The sequence below is a fragment of the Mus musculus genome, chromosome 3, assembly GCF_000001635.26.
Source record: "Mus musculus strain C57BL/6J chromosome 3, GRCm38.p6 C57BL/6J".
Taxonomy (NCBI): Eukaryota; Metazoa; Chordata; class Mammalia; order Rodentia; family Muridae; genus Mus; species Mus musculus.
The window spans coordinates 109,527,971-109,547,264 of NC_000069.6; the positions used below are offsets into that span (position 1 = coordinate 109,527,971).

At 40.1% G+C, this 19,294-nt stretch overlaps 1 protein-coding gene across 3 annotated transcripts in view; it reads left to right on the plus strand.

Annotated features, from left to right (window-relative positions):
- Vav3 (vav 3 oncogene) overlaps positions 1-19,294 on the plus strand; it is a 345,230-nt gene that overhangs the window by 187,506 nt on the left and 138,430 nt on the right. For all 3 annotated transcript variants that reach the window (XM_006501820.4, NM_020505.2, NM_001378987.1), the window contains exon 15: positions 305-414. In XM_006501820.4, the coding sequence (XP_006501883.1) occupies positions 305-414 (110 nt within the window). The remainder of the gene's footprint in view (positions 1-304; positions 415-19,294) is intronic.

Here is a 19,294-nt window from a genome sequence, read left to right on the forward strand (position 1 = left end):
TGAATTTTCAGAGATTGATTTTGGTACAGGTTCCTGTGAGCTATGATTGGGTCCTGACAGACCCAATGATTGGTTGATCTGACCATTTCCAGTTCCTCTGATCAATATGGTAATAATGATTTTCTCATCAATATGAAGTTGGTAACTGATTTTCTTCTCAGTATGAGGTTTGTTACAGTCGTCAGTGTTAATGCTGTTAGCTATAAGGTTTTGTATGCATGGCTATGCCGGTGCTCCAGTGAATCTGAAAATATGTTTTTAACAAGTGATAATCATTAACTTGAAGAATATTCATTTTTCACAGTGGTCTTATGGCTTCTACCTCATCCATACCCAAGGACAAAATGGGTTAGAATTTTATTGCAAAACAAAAGATTTAAAGAAAAAATGGCTGGAACAGTTTGAAATGGCTCTGTGAGTATTTTTACTTTTAAAATTTATTTGTGTGTGTGGTGTGTACTTGCACAAACGTGTGTGTGTTGGATGTGTACCTGTGTGTGTGTGTGTGTGTGTGTTATGTGTAGGCCAAAGGTTTTATCTCCTTTAGTGTCTGCCCTTTATATTGAGCTAGGCTCTCAATTGGATCCAGAACTCACTGATTTAGCTAGACTACCTAGATACCTTACCTGTGGGATCCTCTCTGTGGGCCTCCCAAACTCTGCGATTGAAGGCTGGCTGCCACCCCTGCTCAGCTGTTCCTTGGGTGCTGAGGGTTCACACTTGGGTGGTTGTGCTTGGCCGGCAAGTGCTCGCCCCTCCTGAGCCATCTCCCCAGCCTACATTTAAGAGTCCATTGTGTCTACTATTTAAATCACTGGTAAGTCAGAGGAGCCGCTCTCTGCTAGAGGCTGCTGGACAAAGGCTCTGTTCAGGGATGCTAGGGCTGACTGTGAGCTGGTCATCTGGTCTCTGAGAAGAGTGCTGGTGAATTTCTTCAACAAGAAGAAAGAGGGAGCTCAAATCTTCCCTTTGACTTGCTTCGCCTAGAAATACTTTCAGTCTTTACCTTTTAGTGCCTCAAGAAATTTAATTATAAGGAGAAATTTTTCCTGTAATTACTAGTTTTAATATATATCCTTACATTAAATGTTTTTATTTATAAAATAAATAAATTATATTTTTTCTTTATAAAACACCCACAGATATGCACACGTGTGCACATCCTTTTCTTGTAAATATAAAAACTGATGTCTTCCTTTGATTTCAAACTCACATATTGTTTGAATCCTTGCTGAGTTTCAGGTATATGCAATGAATGCTTCAGGGCTGGATTTCTTTCAATGTTCTTTCCTTTTATTAAAGAGGAAGCTCAACAAAGAGGTGAAGATACCCAGACCTGATTCAAAAGAAGCAGCACATAGAGCTGGAATCATTGAGGACACATTGTTGGGTGTCTCTTTGTAGTTTTGATGTTTATAAATCAAGGAGGTGCATCATGACCCTTATTGTGGAGGCACATCGGTCACCCCGAAATGAAACTGTTCAAAGGGGCAGGATTAAAGAACTCGCCAGAGATTTGTCTCCTTGGGTCAAATCTTGCTTACCACTCCCTGACCAGTTCTGTCAATTTTATTGCTTGTTTTGATTTTAAGAAATGCTTGTGTTAATATAAAATTGAGATGGAATAAGGATGATTTTTGAAGTCTTTAGTGTGTGTGTGTGAGTGTGTATGTGTGTACATGCATGCATGCACACAGGCACGTGCATGTGCACACACACACACACACACACATGTGCAGCACAGCACAGCACCACACAGCACAGCACAGCACAGCACAGCATGTCTGTGGAGGTAAGGGAGCAACTCTTAGGAATAGATTTCTGCCCTTCTATCATGTGAGCTCTGGCGATGGAACTCAGTTCATCAACTTTGGTAGGAAAAACCTTTACCTGTCGAGCCCTCTTGCTGGCTCAAGACTCTTATATTTTGAAAGAGAGGATTGTGTAGATATTTTTAAAATAAGCATAAAATAAGTCTAGGTTCTGCTACAATCATAGCTGTAGTTGCCTCTGGTCTTAGCTTAGTCATTTTTTTTTCAGAAGCCTCAGTTCCTTCAACTGTAAATGGGGATAGTGAAGTTTAACCTGAATTGCAAATACTATCTCAGCAAAATGCCAGCCACATGCTGCAGTATGAGGCTTATAGTATTTATTGATCAAAGGGCAGTATCTATTGTTACTGCTGCTAGCAGTAATGTTTCATATTTAAGGTCCTAACATGCTTGTGAACACAAAGCTAACACTTTCTGATATAGTAGAATAGTCCTTATACTTGGCTATTGATTGTAATAGTTAAGTAAAAAAGGGTCATTTGTATTAAAGGTTGCAATAACATGGCATTCCATCACAGGTTGCATTTATTTTGGACACAGGTGTTAAGTGGACGATGTTAGTCCAGTCTGTGATCTGGAATGGTCAGCCTCATACACCTTGTATTCCTTCACTGAGACACTTTGAGGTGCATGGTAGAAATCAGAGCCATAAGAGGCTTGGGATAGTCAATGTATCCAGGGGCAGAATGGATCTCAGACTTTTGACCTTGTAGAATGGATGTCAGACTAGAATTTTCTAATGTTTTTCAAGGGCTGTGGACTCTTTGTCTGAGAGAAGGAGTTTCTCTAGGGGAGGACAGCTAAGTGTCTTGTCTCAGAGGAAGCAGGGTCCTAGGACTGCATCATAGACATATCAGTGACCATTTTGTTACATTTTCGTACGTCATATAGCTCATCCTTAATACAAGCTAAGTGATGCGTGCTTATCCTCTCGCATGTGAAACACATCTGTGGTAGGCAGAGGCTGTTCAGTAGGTGGCTGCCTGAGCATCAGCTCCCTTTCAGGCTCAGGTTCTCATCTCCTGACCTCAGCATTTGACTTCTGTCTTCGGTGTTGCTTACTTTAAAGTATAAATGGTTGCTGGAATTCTGACTATACGATCTACCTGGTAGGTGGCGAGAAGGTAATCTCTCTCTTCCGATGGACCTTCTACAACAAGTATTTTTCTTAAATCAGGGCAGAACTTGGACACCTAACTATACATGACAAGGGAGGCTGAGATGATCATTCCTGAGTCACATGGGTTTAAGCCAAGCTTGCTGCGAGAGAAGGGAGAGAAGCGGCCTTGGAGAGGCAGGCAGCTAGCTTTACCGTTTGCAGGCACACAGGGTGTAGACGGAACTGAGTTGCTCCTCTGCACCGACACCTTCAGGGGCCAGACACTCCTCATCTTTGAAGACTTTTGAAGCACCCCAGTAATGCAGTGAAGCACAAGTAGGAGCCATGTTTGTATTTTGGAGTTCTGTTGCCTGCTTATTTGAAGAGGTAGAAGGTAGATAGACCTTGCTGCAAAATTACACAGAGTTGAACCTTGGCGGGAGGGGGAGTCTGTAAGCAAAAGTTAAAACATGCAGGGCAAAATCAAAAGCAGGACTCTCAGTTAAGGTATCAGCCTAGCTACTATCTTAACATCATCTATTCCTCTTGAAACTAGCTATACCAGGAAGCCCTGAGAGCCGTGCTATTAGCTTTCTAAGACAGGTCCTCCCTTGCTCTTCATGAAGTAGAATCATCTGGGTAAAAGCCAATGCTTAAGATTTTGCCCAAGGGTCAGGTTTATTCCATTTTGTTCATTGTTTTCACTCATTCTGCTTTTCTAAGTCATAGAAAACAAAGAAAGCCAAGAAGTGTGTGGTATTGTGACAATCTAGAAAATGCGGTCAGGCTTCTGTACCTGTGGGGGGCCCGCTCTTCCCAGTGTCTTTAGCTTTACCCTGTGTCTTGTCTTTCTGGAATTCTCTGGACTGTGCCTTAGAGGAACGTTGAAAAGGATGATGGTGGTTGATCAGGGGAATTGAAGTTTTTAAGATGGATGAAATGTTGGCTAATTCCATTTACAGAAGATGACAGTTCTGTTTATAGGAGGATCAGACTGCTTTTGTTTAAAATATTTGTAGATACATTTAAGGCATTTTTAAGGCTGCTCTTAATTTGGTACACTAGAGCAAAAGGCAGAGAGTGTGTAGGCACCTGTCAACAATGAGGATGTACAGGACTCACACCATCTCCCAGTGGTGACCTGGATCTCAGCCTCTGCCCTCCTAAGCACACCCAACCCTCGCTCAGCAGCACATTCTCTGACCTTGTCTGGCCGTCACAACTTCCAGCATTTAGAATCTTCAGTGAAACACATTAGAAGTTGGCAACCTCCTTAGAAAAAGCTGAATGGAGAGAGAGGGGGGTGGCAGTGACCCACTTGGACAGAGAAGGAGAAAGGAGTTGTCTCTCTTTTTCCTTACTAAAAGGGATAGAAGTACTGGTTGTTGTTTAGGTTGCAGAAGACCTTGTGGAGCTAAATGATGCTTAACTGCTGAAGTGCTGGGAGCCTTAGCTAAGCATCCATTTAAATGCTTAAGAGGCGGATTGCTTGGGACACATGGCATGCTTCCCTTTATTTCCAAAATGATGTTTGTTGCCAGTTGTCTCTTATAATTCCATTTGATCATCTGAGAAACAGGAGGATGAGTGTCTGTATTCAGTTTGGCTGGGTTTGATATGGATGTGAGCACCTCGAGCCAGCTGCATTCAGCCTTTTGTTAGGAAGCCATCACTCTCTTCTCAGACCCCTTGTGCTCACTGTGTTCTCATGGATTCTCTGATTAGCTTTAAGTGAACAAACATTCCCAGTCGTTTTCCTGTATAGGAAACCAGCAATCACAGGGTCATGTCTGCAATGTTGAACAGTGTTGCTACTCTGTTGTTACCACCGAGTTTGGTATCTCAGTGCAAAGGGTTGTCCCTGTCCATGAAGGTGTTCAGTATCTATCTGCCTTCAGATCTTGTTCTCTAAAAGGGATCATTTTTAATTGCTTTATTTTGCTTGTTTTTACTGTGAAAAATACACAGGGATCCTTGATTGATTTGTGTGTGTGTGTGTGTGTGTGTGTGTGTGTGTGTGTGTATTTTGCAGGAATGTCAAAAATAAAATAAATGTAATCAAAGAACAACAATGTTCTAATGGTGATTTTTTTGAGAGTCTCATATGGTTCTGGTCAACTTGGATCCCATTAATAGATGAGGTTTTAATTGAACTTCTGATTCTGTTACGTCCAAGTGCTGGGATTGCAGATCTATAGGCGTGTATTACATGCCCAGTCTCAAAGCTTTTTAAAGGAAGAGCTGGAAAGAGAAAGAAAAGATAAAGGCGGGAAGAGAAATAGATACAGTCAGAAGGGGTAGGTTCAGGGTCCGTCTCTGTAGCATTTATTAAGGGAACTGAAAGGTCCTGTTGCCTTAGATTTCTCCTGACTGGGCTGACTTAATTCTTTCTTACTCCCTTGAAGTACACAGGCCATTATCATAGGCACCATCTCAGCTTTTTAACTGTGTGCTGGCTGGCACAGTGCTGAGGGACCGGCCTAAGGAAAAAAAAGAGCACAGAGGCCAGCTAGGATCTGTTTGGATATTATTCATCCTCTAAAGCAAGACTGATGGTTGTGGCAAGAAGAAAATGGGAATGTGGGCTACACTGCTTGTATCACAGCAGCTGTCTAGACTGGGTGGCTCCTGAGCCTAGAGTCTCCAGGGATGAGCTCAGAGAAAATTGCTGCCACTAAGGCAGAGGGGTGAAGGAAGATGCAGCCATGAAGCTCACCAGCCTGAGGTCCATTTAACATGAGATCCAGTTTAGCTTCTAATTTATTCACCCTCTCTTTCCCTAAGGAACTGAAATCACAAAAAAGAGCATGCATGTCACAGAATTAAAAAGAAAAATTTAAATAATCAAAGGTCAAATAAAATAGCATTTCCTTCAAACTCACACTCTACCAGGGAAGAACGTTCTCCTGAAACTTAAGTTTCTATATAGATTGTAGAAATGTGTGCTCTCTCACATTTTGAACTCAGAATTATATTTCATCAAGTATAATTTGTTTTGATCTGAAGTATTGCCCAGATATTCTGAATAGCAGAGAGATAATTACAATATAAAATTGGGTTCATTCTTTAAATTTTTATTGAGTACTTTCTTGTTGCCGGACCTTATTCAAAGCCCTGGGCACAAAACAATGAAGTAGCCATTGAGATTGAAATTAACACACACACACACACACACACACACACACACACACACACACGCATGCGCGCGCACCCACATGCACACGCACACACAATGTATATATGTATATATAATGTGTATATGTGTGTATATATATTATTGTGTTTAGTTAATGTATATAGGAGATTAAATTTCAGTAGTGAGCCCTTGATGTTTTGATCCAAGTCATCTCTTTCTCTAATCTCATTTGCTGGGGCATCAAAAGATAGAAGCCAAGAATGGCATCACCCAACCCTCTTCTTCCACCTCTGACCAGTATCCTACCAGTCTCTGCAGATGATAGCTGACTGCTTGCCTGTACTCTGTACTCTCCTTCACCACGTGCCTTAGTTTAAGCCTCTTGCTTCTTTCTTCTCACCTTCCCAACCTGTCCATTCTCACGGAGCATCCAGGCCATCTGGTCATGTACTGGCCATCATTTAGTCTTTGGAGATTTTTGATTGCACTTGGTAAGATAATGATTTGGTTTTTTAAACCAGGACCAAAGAAAGCCCTGTGTCTTTTTATTTCACCTCTCTCTTCCAATCACATCTCTCATCATTGTCTTCCACGACAATTTTGCTCTAGTTGTGTATTTCAATCCCTAGAGGATGCATGGCCCTCAAACACTCATGTATGAGAGTTCCTGCCTGGAAAAGTCTTGGTGTTTGTTTGATAGCTGTTTCTAGATGCCCTGGGTCTGGATGTTAGTGTTACTATATGTTACTACTGACCCCTATACCAAATGAATAATTCTGTCTCCCAGTGTTCCCTCACAGTTTTGAATCTTTTCTTAGACAAGGAATCTCCAAACACAGGGTCTGTAGCTTCCCCTCCATCCAGCGATCACCCCACTGTTAACGAGGATCTATTATTTATCTTCTCAGTTCAGCTTATATTTTATTCTCCTAAGGGGGAAGGACTCCTTCTTGCTCATTAAGATAGATGCCACATTGAATAACATTATTAGAGCTGTCAGAGGTAGGCAGAGAACTTGCCTGAAGATGGAAAGGAAGTTGTAGTAGTGTGAACGACACTCTTGAGTTACTTATGGGTCTAAGAGATTTGGGAAGGGTCTCAGGAGATGCATGTCTGTGAACTCTGAATTACTCTCACTTTTGTGGTCTTCGAAATGCTGAGAGTGAAATTACTTTTGTATTGCTTTGGCTGCTGAATTTGTACATTTATAGTTCCAAGGCAGACCTGCCTGGGGCCTTGGCTCTTTATATCTGTCTACTTATGGCTGCTTCCCCTACTGGACTCTCAACATCATGGGGGCAGGCAAGGATCTCATGTTTATGTTATTCACATTTATGATCTCTTGTAGCACATCTAGCACATAATAAGTAATTATATTTTTATGTAAATATAAATTTCACTTTTGGAATTTTATGACAACTAATAAAAGCAAGAAACAAAGACTTGACGGTTGCAGAATTCTAGTGTGTTAAAAAAAATTCTTAACAGCCCATGGATAAAGAGACTTCTTTCTTGTGGCAAGAAGGTGTCTACTGTTGATTCTTCATCAGGCTGTATTAATTTACTTTTGTAACTTGTAAAGTTGATGTCATTCTGCCTTGTGTCATTATTAGCTTTTAAATATGACATTGCATTTTTTCCTAAGGCATTTTTACGCACAGGGAACCTGATAATAGATAGGCTCCTTTGTGGCGGTCTGTGGAGATGCTTGGGTAGGGTGTATGCAACAAAGCAGGATGGATAATTTTCACATTATCCTGACTGTCTTTTAAGTAGCATTGATCTCATCCTCACATGAGCTAAAAATTGCAGAAATAATTTGCAGCTTATGCTGCGTGCAGCCTCCTTGTCCTTGGGAGATTTAAACAGAACTTCACCCAAATTATGTTTCTAGAGCTGGGATTGCTCAGGGCCTATGGCTTCCTCCTGTTGTTTATTCCTCCACAATTCTGATTCCTTTGGTACTCACCTTTTTTATCCATCTGCCAAATTCAGAAGAAAGCCTTTACTTCTCTGTCATTTACATAGAGTACATGTAGTTTACATTTTATGTGCTGACAGTGTCACTTGGGAGACTCATGTCCTGCCCCCATCCTTTCCATTGCTCAGCATGATCCTTTATACCCCCATCTGTATCTATAGTGTGACCGACCACTCTCTCTGCTCTCTATAGTGGCCAATACTCCTCATCTCCTCCTTTCTGGGAAGCTGCCAGCTGGTCCATACAGTCCACCTCTCTATCTATCCTTAGATTAGAGTATTAAAGCCATACCATAGTGATTTAGCATAAGAATGCTCTTTATTCCACCAAAGCAAAAATAAAGCTAATTGTCTATATTTGGCATTATTTTTACAGTACAAGTGAATAGCATAAATGTCTGCTCAAAGTGCTAAGGGCACCTGTTTAGGTAACCAGTTTTATTAAGCCTTGTTTGTGGGTTTTGGGAAAGGAGAATAAGGGTGAGCCCCATAGAATCCAGACTAGATACAGTAGCTCACTTCTAGCCAGACAGATCAACCAGAGAAGATTTTAATTTGTAGTTTTGAAGCATTGTCTTCCCACCTTGAATGGTCTTGTGTGAGTTGTTTATCCTGAAAAGGTCTCTAGGGAATTCACTGAGGAAAACCAAAAAGTGCAGAGGACACTAAGCTTCCTTAGATAATCTGTGTTTGGGGATTGTGGAAGGGACATTTCTCTTGTGATGGTACACACTTTGGTTTCTTCTGGACACCCAAAGCCTGTCAGCATCTTCATGGGAACTGCCAGGTTTACTGACATAATGGAAAAAAAATACTTACTTATAAGCTTTCTTAATTTTTATCTATCCATATTTATGCTTTGGTTAGTTTAAACTGTCAACTTTATACAACCTAGAATCACCTATGAAGAGTCTTAATGAAGAATTGTCTAGGTCAGTTGAGCATTTGTATGAGGAATTGTCTTGATTATTGATGTAGGAAGATCCAGCCCACTGTGGTTAACACTATTCCCTAGGCTGTACCCTAAATGAGGAGAAAACAGCAAGCACGGGCCAATGTGTTTATTGCTCTTGTCTCTTGACTGCATCTTGGATGTTGATGTGCCTAGCTGCTTGGGTTCCTACTTTTATTTTCCTAAATTGATGGACTGTAACCTAGAACTATAAGTCAAAAACACCTCCTTCCTAAGTATCTATCTATCTTTCTGTCTGTCTGTCTATCTATCTATCTATCTATCTATCTATCTATCTATCTACCTATCTATGCTTAAATTTTTTCTCTACTCCTCATACTTTAATTCTATCTCCTGCAAAGGCTCTCTTGGGCTAGTGAGATTATTCAACTGGTAAAGGTCCTTACTTCTAAGCCTAGCATCTTGAAAATTGATCCCCTAGACCTATATAGTGAAAGGAGGGAACCAGTCCCAAGTTCTTCCCTGGTATCTACACATGCACCTAACTGCACACAATAAATGAATAAATATAACAAAAATAAAACTTTGAAGACTTCCATGACCAGTTTTCCTGTGAAGAGTTTGTTTACAGGCGTGGAATTCAGGCTGGCATGATTTGCTGCCCCTAGGTGGTACTGAGTCTTACAGAGTAATCTCCCTTCTTGAAGCCAGTTCAGCTCCCCTGAATCTAATGTATTGTCTATAACCTTTCAAACTTGGCAGTTAAGTTAGTATAGGGAATTATACTGGCAACAATAAAAGAAGCAAGACAGGACAATGCTCAGGATAATCTTAGCTGTCATAAAGTGGAGTCTTAGTATCCTTCTTTGCCCAGAAACATGGGAAAGTAGTTCATGCATGACCAATGTTTGGTAAATATTAAACAGTACTTTGGCTTTGGTTTGGCTTGGTGGGGATCAACTTCTCTTTCTCTGGCTGCATTTAGTGCTTCCTTGACATTTTTCTGGCCTTGGCTTAGGAGGAAGAAGTCACGGGCAGGGGGAAAAGTGAAAGATTGCTATCAAAAATTCCGTCAGCAAATATGCATTACTCTGGTTAAGATGAAATGCAAATAGAGTTATTAAGCGGAATTAGCATTGGTTTCCTGAGCCTTTGTAACAGAGCCTTTGATCTGCTCATTTTCTTTCAATAATGGGCAAAACAGCACAACCAGGGAAGGTTGACCAGTTCCCTATGTGCTGTCTCCAGCTTGTCTGGAGACTAACACAAACAATGAGTGTGCTTTGGAATTGGTTGTTATACTGAATCAACTTGGCATATGGTTTGCTCAAAGCAAAACAAAACACATATTTGACACTATTAAGCAAGATTTAACCAGTACAGTCTCAACGAAACAGCACTACTTTTATTTATTTGTAAATGTAAGGTCTTGATTCATAGACCACAAATAAAGGTGCATTTGGAAATTGCCAGTCTTGATTGTGGAAACAGGAGGGACTGTGTTTTGCTGGGTTTGGTATAGTAGGTAAGTTTGGGCTGGCTAGAGAGATTGGAAGGTTGTATTTGAAACAACCTTTAAATATAAGATGGTTAGTTTGTCGTATATTTTGAGTATCGCATGCATCCTCAGGAAATATTCTAGACACCGGGAATATTCATGGTAAGGTCTCTCTAATGGAATTTATGTGGTAATTCTGTATTATATACTTCACATCCACGGATACTATTTTCATGTCAATTTTATAATATGGCTGTAAAGCCGTCCCTTATTTCCTGCCCCTGCTATTTTAATCTAGGGAGAACGGCACTGGAGGTGACAATATAGAAAAAGTCCCATGTATGTGATGTTGGTGGGAACACTTTGAGTTATCAGCACACTGGGGATATAAAAATAGGCATCTGTAATAGAAGATTTTTACTTTTCAAAGACTTGTGTACTGTGCTTCTTTCCAAGTTCAGCATGCACTTGAATGCCTTGTATAGTGAGGAGTTTCTTGGTGGAATTATCTCTTTCATATTTAGTCAACTCTCAACTAAGGAAAATACTTAGTTCCTTGCAAGATACCCATGGCTCTCTACTCAAGTATAACTCCCTATTGCCATACTTCTTGTTGCTTTGAGACAGTCTCATGGAGCTCATGCTAGCCTTGAACTTGCCAGGGATGCCTTGGATCCCTGATCCTCCTGTCTCCACTTCCAAAGTTCTGGGATGCCAGGTTTTCACCACCATACCTGGTTAGGGTCACTCCTTGAATCCAAGAATATTTCTAACTATCCCTTAGATGCCCATCTTTAGGATATTTGAGGCAATTAGGGCATTTTTCCACATCTGTATTTAGTATATATTTTATTTTGAAAGAAGAGACTCAATTTGAAACTTTCCATAATTACTCCAATTAAATGCTTAAGTGAGATTTTTTTTGCCCATTCTTGTGGGCAGGTTACGAGGAGGGCTGGATGTTTCCATTGCAGAATATCACAGACTTGATATAGTTGAGATGTTTTTGAACAAATTTTGGGATTCCTGATTGAACTTTGTACAACATTGTCTTATCTTGATTCTTAGTGTGTTAGGAAGGATTTAGATTTTACATCTTCATGGTGGAGTACTTTAGAGTCCAGGAGCATATAGTGATAATTCCTTGCTATTACATAGTGCTTTAAATGTCTAAAGTGTTTTGGGATAATACCTCATTTGATGCTTAAAGAGTCCTGTGAGGTGGCTAGGAAAGTATTAATCCTTTTTTTAAAAATCAGAATATAAAGGAAAGATTAAGTATTTTGCTTGTGGTTTTTATTCCCCCTTCCCTCCCCAGTTCACAAACAACCAAGGCTGAGCTCAGTCAAGGTGTTTTCTGCTCCCCATGCTATCTCTTTTATTTTATACAGCAAGAATACCTACCACCATTCTCCAGGGAAGGAAGTTTCTGTGAATCCGTTTCATAAGCACAAGGTGTTCTTGAGTAATATCTTTGCACACTAGATCAGCAATAAGATTTATAATTTAAATATGTTGACTCTTTTAGTGATGCTCATGGATAGGAATTTGGTATTTTTATAAAATCAAGTAAGAGCTAACATTGCATATATCTACAACAATCCGTAAAGATGCTTTTAGCTTCAAGGAATTTGCTTCGAGCAAAGAAAATAAAATATTAACTTGTAAGTTAATTAAGATCATGATTTTGAGTTGCTGTACCTTAACCACGGGGTTGAACCTAATAGGAATTGCAAATCATTTTGTTTTCTTTGGGTTGGTAGTGTTTTTATTCATCCACTTGTTTCAGTAATGAAAGCTTAGTCCTGGAGTAAAGGAATTTGGAAGGAAAAACCCCACAGTCTGAGAACAAAGCCTGGCCAGTTATCAAGGTGGATTAAGCTGAGTCTAAAGTGAATGTGTCTGTTTTATTTAGCACTTAGGTCCCACCGGGTGCCACCACACATGCTGATGAAAGGTTCAGCATGGTGTATCTTTAGTTACCCTCAGGATACACCTGGAAATAAACTCTGAAAGGCTTCTTGGTGGGGAGAGCATCATTAGACATGGTTATCCCAACCATCTGTCTGACCTGCTTTGTCACTTGTTTGAATAGTAGCATCTCTTCCAGCTGTCTTCCTCTGGGAAGATGCTTGAGTTTAGGAACTTGTGTTATCTAATTCAGAAGTGGTTAGAATATTCCAGGTATCACCAGGTATCTGCGTTCTGTGATCCCATAATCCTTGTATTTTATATATCTTTACAATTACACCATTTTAGTCTGCACAAAATAGCTAGCTCTTTAAATAAATGAAGTGTCAAACAGCATACATTAGTGGACTTTCTAAACAAAAAAGATTTTATTAAAAATAACATTTCCAGTTTTACCAAGTTTGTTATGGCAAACAAAAAAAAACCTATATTACTTTTCCTACATTTTCTTGTTAGTTATCAAACTAATGAGATAACAAACATTCTTTGACCTTAATATTCTATCCCAAGGATTAATGTCTCACAGATTTTTGATAGGGCCAACTTGTTTACTTTTATGACTAAGCAGACCAAAAGTCCTCTGAGCCATGGCTCTCCTCTGAGAAGTCTCTTCTTGTCTCCGTTCAACCCTTTAACAGTTCTGCTGCTTTCTCTAGAGATTTTCACCCAAATCACAGATGGGGAATGAGGCTGGTGTTTTCAAGGCTAAGGATGTTTTAAGTGCCTGCTACAAAAGTGTGAGCACCTGAGTCTGGACCCCCAACATCCAGCACATAGCAAAAAATCCGAGTGCATCATCCTGCATCTATCTAGACCCCAGACCTAGGGAAGGAAAACAGGCAGATCCTGGATGCCCTAGCTTAACCAGTCAGCTCCAGATTCAGTGTGAGATCCTATCTCAAAACTGAACTGGTCCACACCTGAAAGTAAAAGTGTCTGCTACGCAAGCTTCACAACCTGACTTGCATCCCAGAACCCAAAGTGGAAGGAGAGAACTTACTCCTAGAAGCTGCAACTCTGTCCTCCAAAACTGCGTTAGAGTATGTGTTCAAGCGCACACACATAATAATGAGAAAGGAAATTAAGTGAAGACAGCAATATGGAGATACTGATACCAACCTTTGGAGTCCACACATGTGTGAACATCCATATGAATATATAAATGTAGCACACACACAATAAACCTGAGGTTCCTACCTCCTAACCCCAAACCGTGGCATGCTTATATTTTGTTTTGGTTCCTTGCCTAACAAGTTCTGTAAGAACACCCTCCAATTATATCCACTAAATTTGATTTCTTTGGCTGATGAGCCATTGGTCAGACTCAACTCAGGGTCTGTTCTCTGATAGTGCATTAATAATATATATGCACTAAAACCTCTTCCCAGAGAATATTTGAGCTTTGACATATTGAACAGCAGCATTTTAAGTTTAATCTGCTGCTGTCTGCATTTAAAAAAAAACTGAATAGCTTAGAAATAGTGTTTCACATATTACAAAGTAAACCTGAGGTCATAGTTAGTTAACTAAGACAAAATATGCCTGGCTTGCTTAATTGTGGCAGAGGCTTGAATTGAGTTTTCCAATTATCACAACCTGGACATCTTTCAGAGCAAGACAAAAAAAAAAAAAAATTAAAGTGTTTATCCCCACCTCCAGGGATTTGATTTGTTAGAAAACCAGAAAGAGCATAAAGTAATCTAATGGATTCTTTTCATACCATGAGGGTTAGTAATGATGAATTACAGATTTATCTGAGTTCTTCCAGTTAGGAATTCCCTGAGATTAAAGGAATGCTTCTGACAATAATGAATACCTACCTGAGCCCTCAGCTGCTGTAGCTTCTTATCTTGAAGATATTTTTGTATCTGATTATATTAGCTAAGCGTTCCTTCTCTTGCAATGCTGGTCTAGTACAAGTTGATACAGAGCCTTGTTAAATATTTTCTCAGTGTAGAAGAGGGGACATGGTATATATTTTCACACACGTACAGGAGAATCTTGAAGAAATTTCTCTAGGGAAATGTAATGAAAGTGCCAGGTTTGGAAACACAGAGATCAGGAGAAACCCGACCTTCCTCTTCCCTCAGCTAGTTTGTAGCTTGTTGACTTAACAGGTTTGGTTTGGTTGGTTTTGTTTTTTGACCCCCCCCCCCCCATCATCTACATCTTAGATGATCTTCTCAGACTTGGTTCTCAATTAAATTCAGAACTGGTTCATCAAAAGACCAGTTCTGCAGAGCCATAGTAGATGCCAACGGTGCCAGTCCTCTAATCCATTTCGCCCTCTTCCCTTGAGGCTTGCTTATGCTAGAAAGTACCCTTTCCTTCCAGTAGGGTACCCTTTCATTTTCTCTCTCTCTCCTCTCTCTCTCCTCTCTCTCTCTCTCTCTCTCTCTCTCTTTCTCTCTCTCTCTGAAAATTTGCCAGTTCCTGCCCAGGAAGCACGGGATGTGTGCAGAGGAGTAAGACTCAGCCTCAGTGGAGATGAGCAACAATACCTGTTATTCACCCTCTGTTTGACATTAACATGGGGCTTTCTTAGACAGAGCAGACCTACTTTAGCAGGGCATTCCTGACCCCAGAATACTTGGCTGTAGCACAAGCCATTCTAATTGCAGACTACAATAAAATCTAAAAGTGAACTAGGGCTTTAATTAAATTGCTTGTGTGTTTAATTGCACCATGCATTACACAGTCCAAGTTTCAATTTCTTATTCAATTATAACAAAACCCCCCTTTCAATTGAGTTTGTTTGGGGGTTTAAAACCAACTCTAAAAGGGTATTGACGCTTTAAGAGAATTTTTGGTCTTATAAAATTTCACCCTAAGAGATGGAGTGTTTTAGTATTAGGTTTGTATTGACTCTTGATATTGACATGAGTCTAGATGTGCAGAGCCCACAAAGGCTAAATCCCAGGGGCTTATGTTTAATTTAAAATATGGCTAGCTGGCCATTGTGAACAGATCCAGTTGCTTGACAATCTGAAAATATGACTGGTTGGAGAAATGATCAAATATTAATTTTAAATGTTTATTAGTAGACTGTTTGCAGTTGGTTTTAAATTCATTTGGAAAGTGAGGATTCACAGTTATCTAAAATTTCCAATAAACCTGATTTCATAAAGGTGTTTGGAGGTTAAATGCCTAATGATTAATTTATGCATAAGTAATATTCTTAATAATTTGGAGAAAAGGTAAGGCAGCTGAGGATAATGTTCGCGATGAATAGTAATGAGGACAGAAAGATGTCCAGACTTAAATGTGGAGTTCATATTCATTAGCCTAAAAACAGAATAGGAAACTGGATGGGAAAGAGATTTTGAAATACTGGAGTTCAAAAAGTGGACAGGGAGAAAGAAAAGGTTAAAGAAAGATGTAGCCAGAGGACCTGGCCCTGAAATTTCACTCATCCATCACCTAAAGAATGTTGAAAATTATTTGTGACCTATCTTTGTCCTGTGTGACAAGAGACACTGGAGGGAGTATACAGGTTAAAAATATAGTACAGCATAAAAATAATACTGTAATTGAATATTTTATTTTTAGTTTCTTCCTAGAAATTGCAATGTGTTTCTCTTCATCTGTTTTTTTCCCCCTGATGGTGTTTGGAATACATTCGATGATTCCTATTAACTGTGTGCAATAGAAGGTATTTAAAAATATATAATGTGTGCATGGACACACTGAACAGTTTCCCTGTAACGGTTAAAATTCATTGTAAGCTTGGCCAGATTTAGCATCCCAATTGGACCACACCCTGGCTGTGTCTAGGATTATTTTCCCAGAAAAGTTTCACTAAAGAGGGAAGGACCTACCCAGAATGTGACCACCATCATCCCCAGGGCTGACGTCCCAGACTGAATAAAAAGGGGAGAGTCAGAGGAGACTGATGCTCACTGCTCCTGCATCCTCACGGTGGACACAGTGTATCCACCTGCCTCCCACTTCTGCCGCCTTTGCTTTCCCCCTCTCGAGCACTTTGTCGCAGCACTGAGAAAAGTAACTAGTGCAAGTGTGTTTGTTAAGGCTTTCCTATCTATCACTGATTCTCTGCTTCAAAGTCTCTGTATTGAATAGGCTTCATTTCACCCTTGGAAATGTACACAGTGTAACATGATCATCAGGATGAGTTCCGTCGGTTTAATTATAAATGAAGGTACTTCTGGCATTCAAACTCTTTTTGTGGAAGACTGACAATGTGTGCTGACTTAACAGGGCACATCCCCAAGTAAAGCTCAAGGCTTTAACTGTGAACCCTTGATCAAAAAGCTCAGCCCGCGTGTGATCCGGGGGAACTTGATTACTAGGTTTTTGCAGGAAGCCTTTTGATATTAAAAGCACAAGAAGCCAGAGATTTATTGGGTAGAGAATTGATTGATAAGCATTGCCTTCCTCAAAGTCAGTTTTGTGATATGCCCTGGGAAGCTGAAAGGAGTTGGCGGCCCTGAAGAGGTCAGCGCTGCACCAGGAGGAGAGTTAACAATGCTCTCTACTGAGCCAGGGCTTCTTCTGTGGGAATTCTTATTGTTTGTTGCCTTGTGTGGATCAGAGCTGAGTACAGTTTAATAAAATTCTGCTTTGGAGTGATTTGTCTGTCTTCTGTGAGCAGTTTCTTTCTGGCTTCCCCTTTTCCTTTCTGATTGATTTATGGGTCTGTTTGTGTACTCCTTCCAGCCCCACCCTCCAACCCAAAGCATTTTGCAAATATCAGAGCTCAAGTTGTAAGATCATTGATTCCCCTGCCCCAAGCCCTGAAGCTAAGCTGTCACATATCATCATTTATTCCTGAGACTGGGCTATTGATAGCACAATATTACATTCTTTCATTAGAGCATTAGAGGGTTTTTTTTTGGGGGGGGTGTCTGGCAATAACCTAAATTTGAAACATTTAGTGTTCATGGTCATCTGCCAGAATTGCAACTTACACATACATACATCCAAGGATTGGGCAATTACCTTGTTCAAGCTATCAGGAAAAGGGATTGTATTTCAATAAATATTTTTTCTTTTGTTTAAAATGTCTTTGGTAACAGCCACATTGTTACTAAGGAGACCCACAAAGTGGGCCTCTGGATAACTATTGAAGTTCACCCAGTATGGCCAAAAGTTCTAGAGTTCAGTCGATGATGGATAAACACTGAGTATCTTCTGGACCTAGGTGAACCACACCCCTTCCTCAGATCTACTTGCCCTTTACCATCTTCAAGGAAAGATCAATTCTGCGTTATCTAGCTTTTCCACCCAGATGACCATTGCAGGGTGAGTAAGGTGGATTTAAGGCCCTGTCCATGATGACATGACCCATTCAGAAGCAGTCAGGAAGAGGGAAAATATGCGACAGTCAGTCATTAGACTAGTTTATCTCTTTTGTGGTCTTCCTGATGCCAGGGTACTCCCTGTAAACACACTCAGCAGATTCTTGCAAGAGTAACTCTTCAATACAAACCTCCAAGTCCATGTGACACTTTGGTTGCGTTTGTCTTTAATTTCTGACTGTTTATACCCAATGTCATTGTCTTAGTTTAGGTCTTGAGACCTTTCTCCCTCTTCTGCTGAGCTTTGGACTCAGGAAGCTTTGCAACATGGCTTCTGGGTGTTTTCTGTCTAGAATGTAAATAGTACCTGCCCATCTCCCTGGATTCATGGGTGTTCATTCACAGCCCTTAGGACAAGAAAAGATTCCTGGACAGAGCTAGAATCGGGCCTTTACCCAGCATCAGTGTTACGTTATCAATATATCTAATGCTGCAACCATATTGGATTCCTGGAGGTTGCAGAAGAAAGCAGGGCCCTTTAGACCTCTGAGCTTTGATTAGTGATTTTCACTGACTTGGAATCTCTTCTCTCTTGAAGTGGTAGGGGGTGTCTGGTTATATTTCAAGACTTAGAATAAAATATAGGGCATATACTTTAAGATCTAGGTATAGGTAAGAACTTGGTGAACAGAATTCTGTTCAGTAGCCCAAGAAGTGTCTCCTAAAATCAACAAAAGGGGCTATATACAATTTAAAAGGTTTTCCAAAGCAATCATTTGCAGAACAAACAGGCCACAAAAAGTGAGAAAATTTTGCTAGCTCTACTTCATTTATGGCATTAATATGCTGAATTGATAAAGAACTATAAAATTAGGCACACAAGAAACCCTAGTAATCAACAAATGGGTTAGTGAGATAGGATCTGAGCTACAGAGATTGATAGCATTTAGAGTAGTAGAGAACAAAAGGAGTATTCATGGCCAGGAGTGGTGGTTTGGAGCAAAGAGGGGTGAGCACTTAAGGGCGTCTTGAAGTAAGTGGGTCTCTTTTGAACTATGATGGATAACAGTAGGGATACAATTTTCCTACTTAAAGCGTGTTTTTCTTCATGACCCCACATTATGATCTCTAAAGTACTGAGTACTGTGAAGTGAACAAGAACACAGTGTATTAATTGCTTAATGAACGTGGGTAAGTTGCTTGTCTTCACTGAGCTATAATTTGGGAATCACAAAACGGAGATAAAGTGCCTCATGGTATGCTTTGTAACCTACAAACTGGATAATAATGTGCATTATTAATTTGTCTCTTCCTGCCCTCTGCTAGGTGCAGAGCCTTTTATATGCCTTACTCATTTAGCCTTTATATAAGCTCTGTTGATTAAGAATTATATTTATTCTTATTTTTATAACATTCATAAAACAGTTATGTCACCGACTGACATATGTAAATATCAAAGGCATCATTAATTATCTTGAGGGTTGGGCAGTACAAGCAACCTGTGTATGGTGACTGATAGAAACATTTAATTACACCAGTGCATCATGAGACTCCAGACAGAATTGGGTCTGCTAAATTGTGGCTGCTCTGTGAAGCTGCTCATTCTA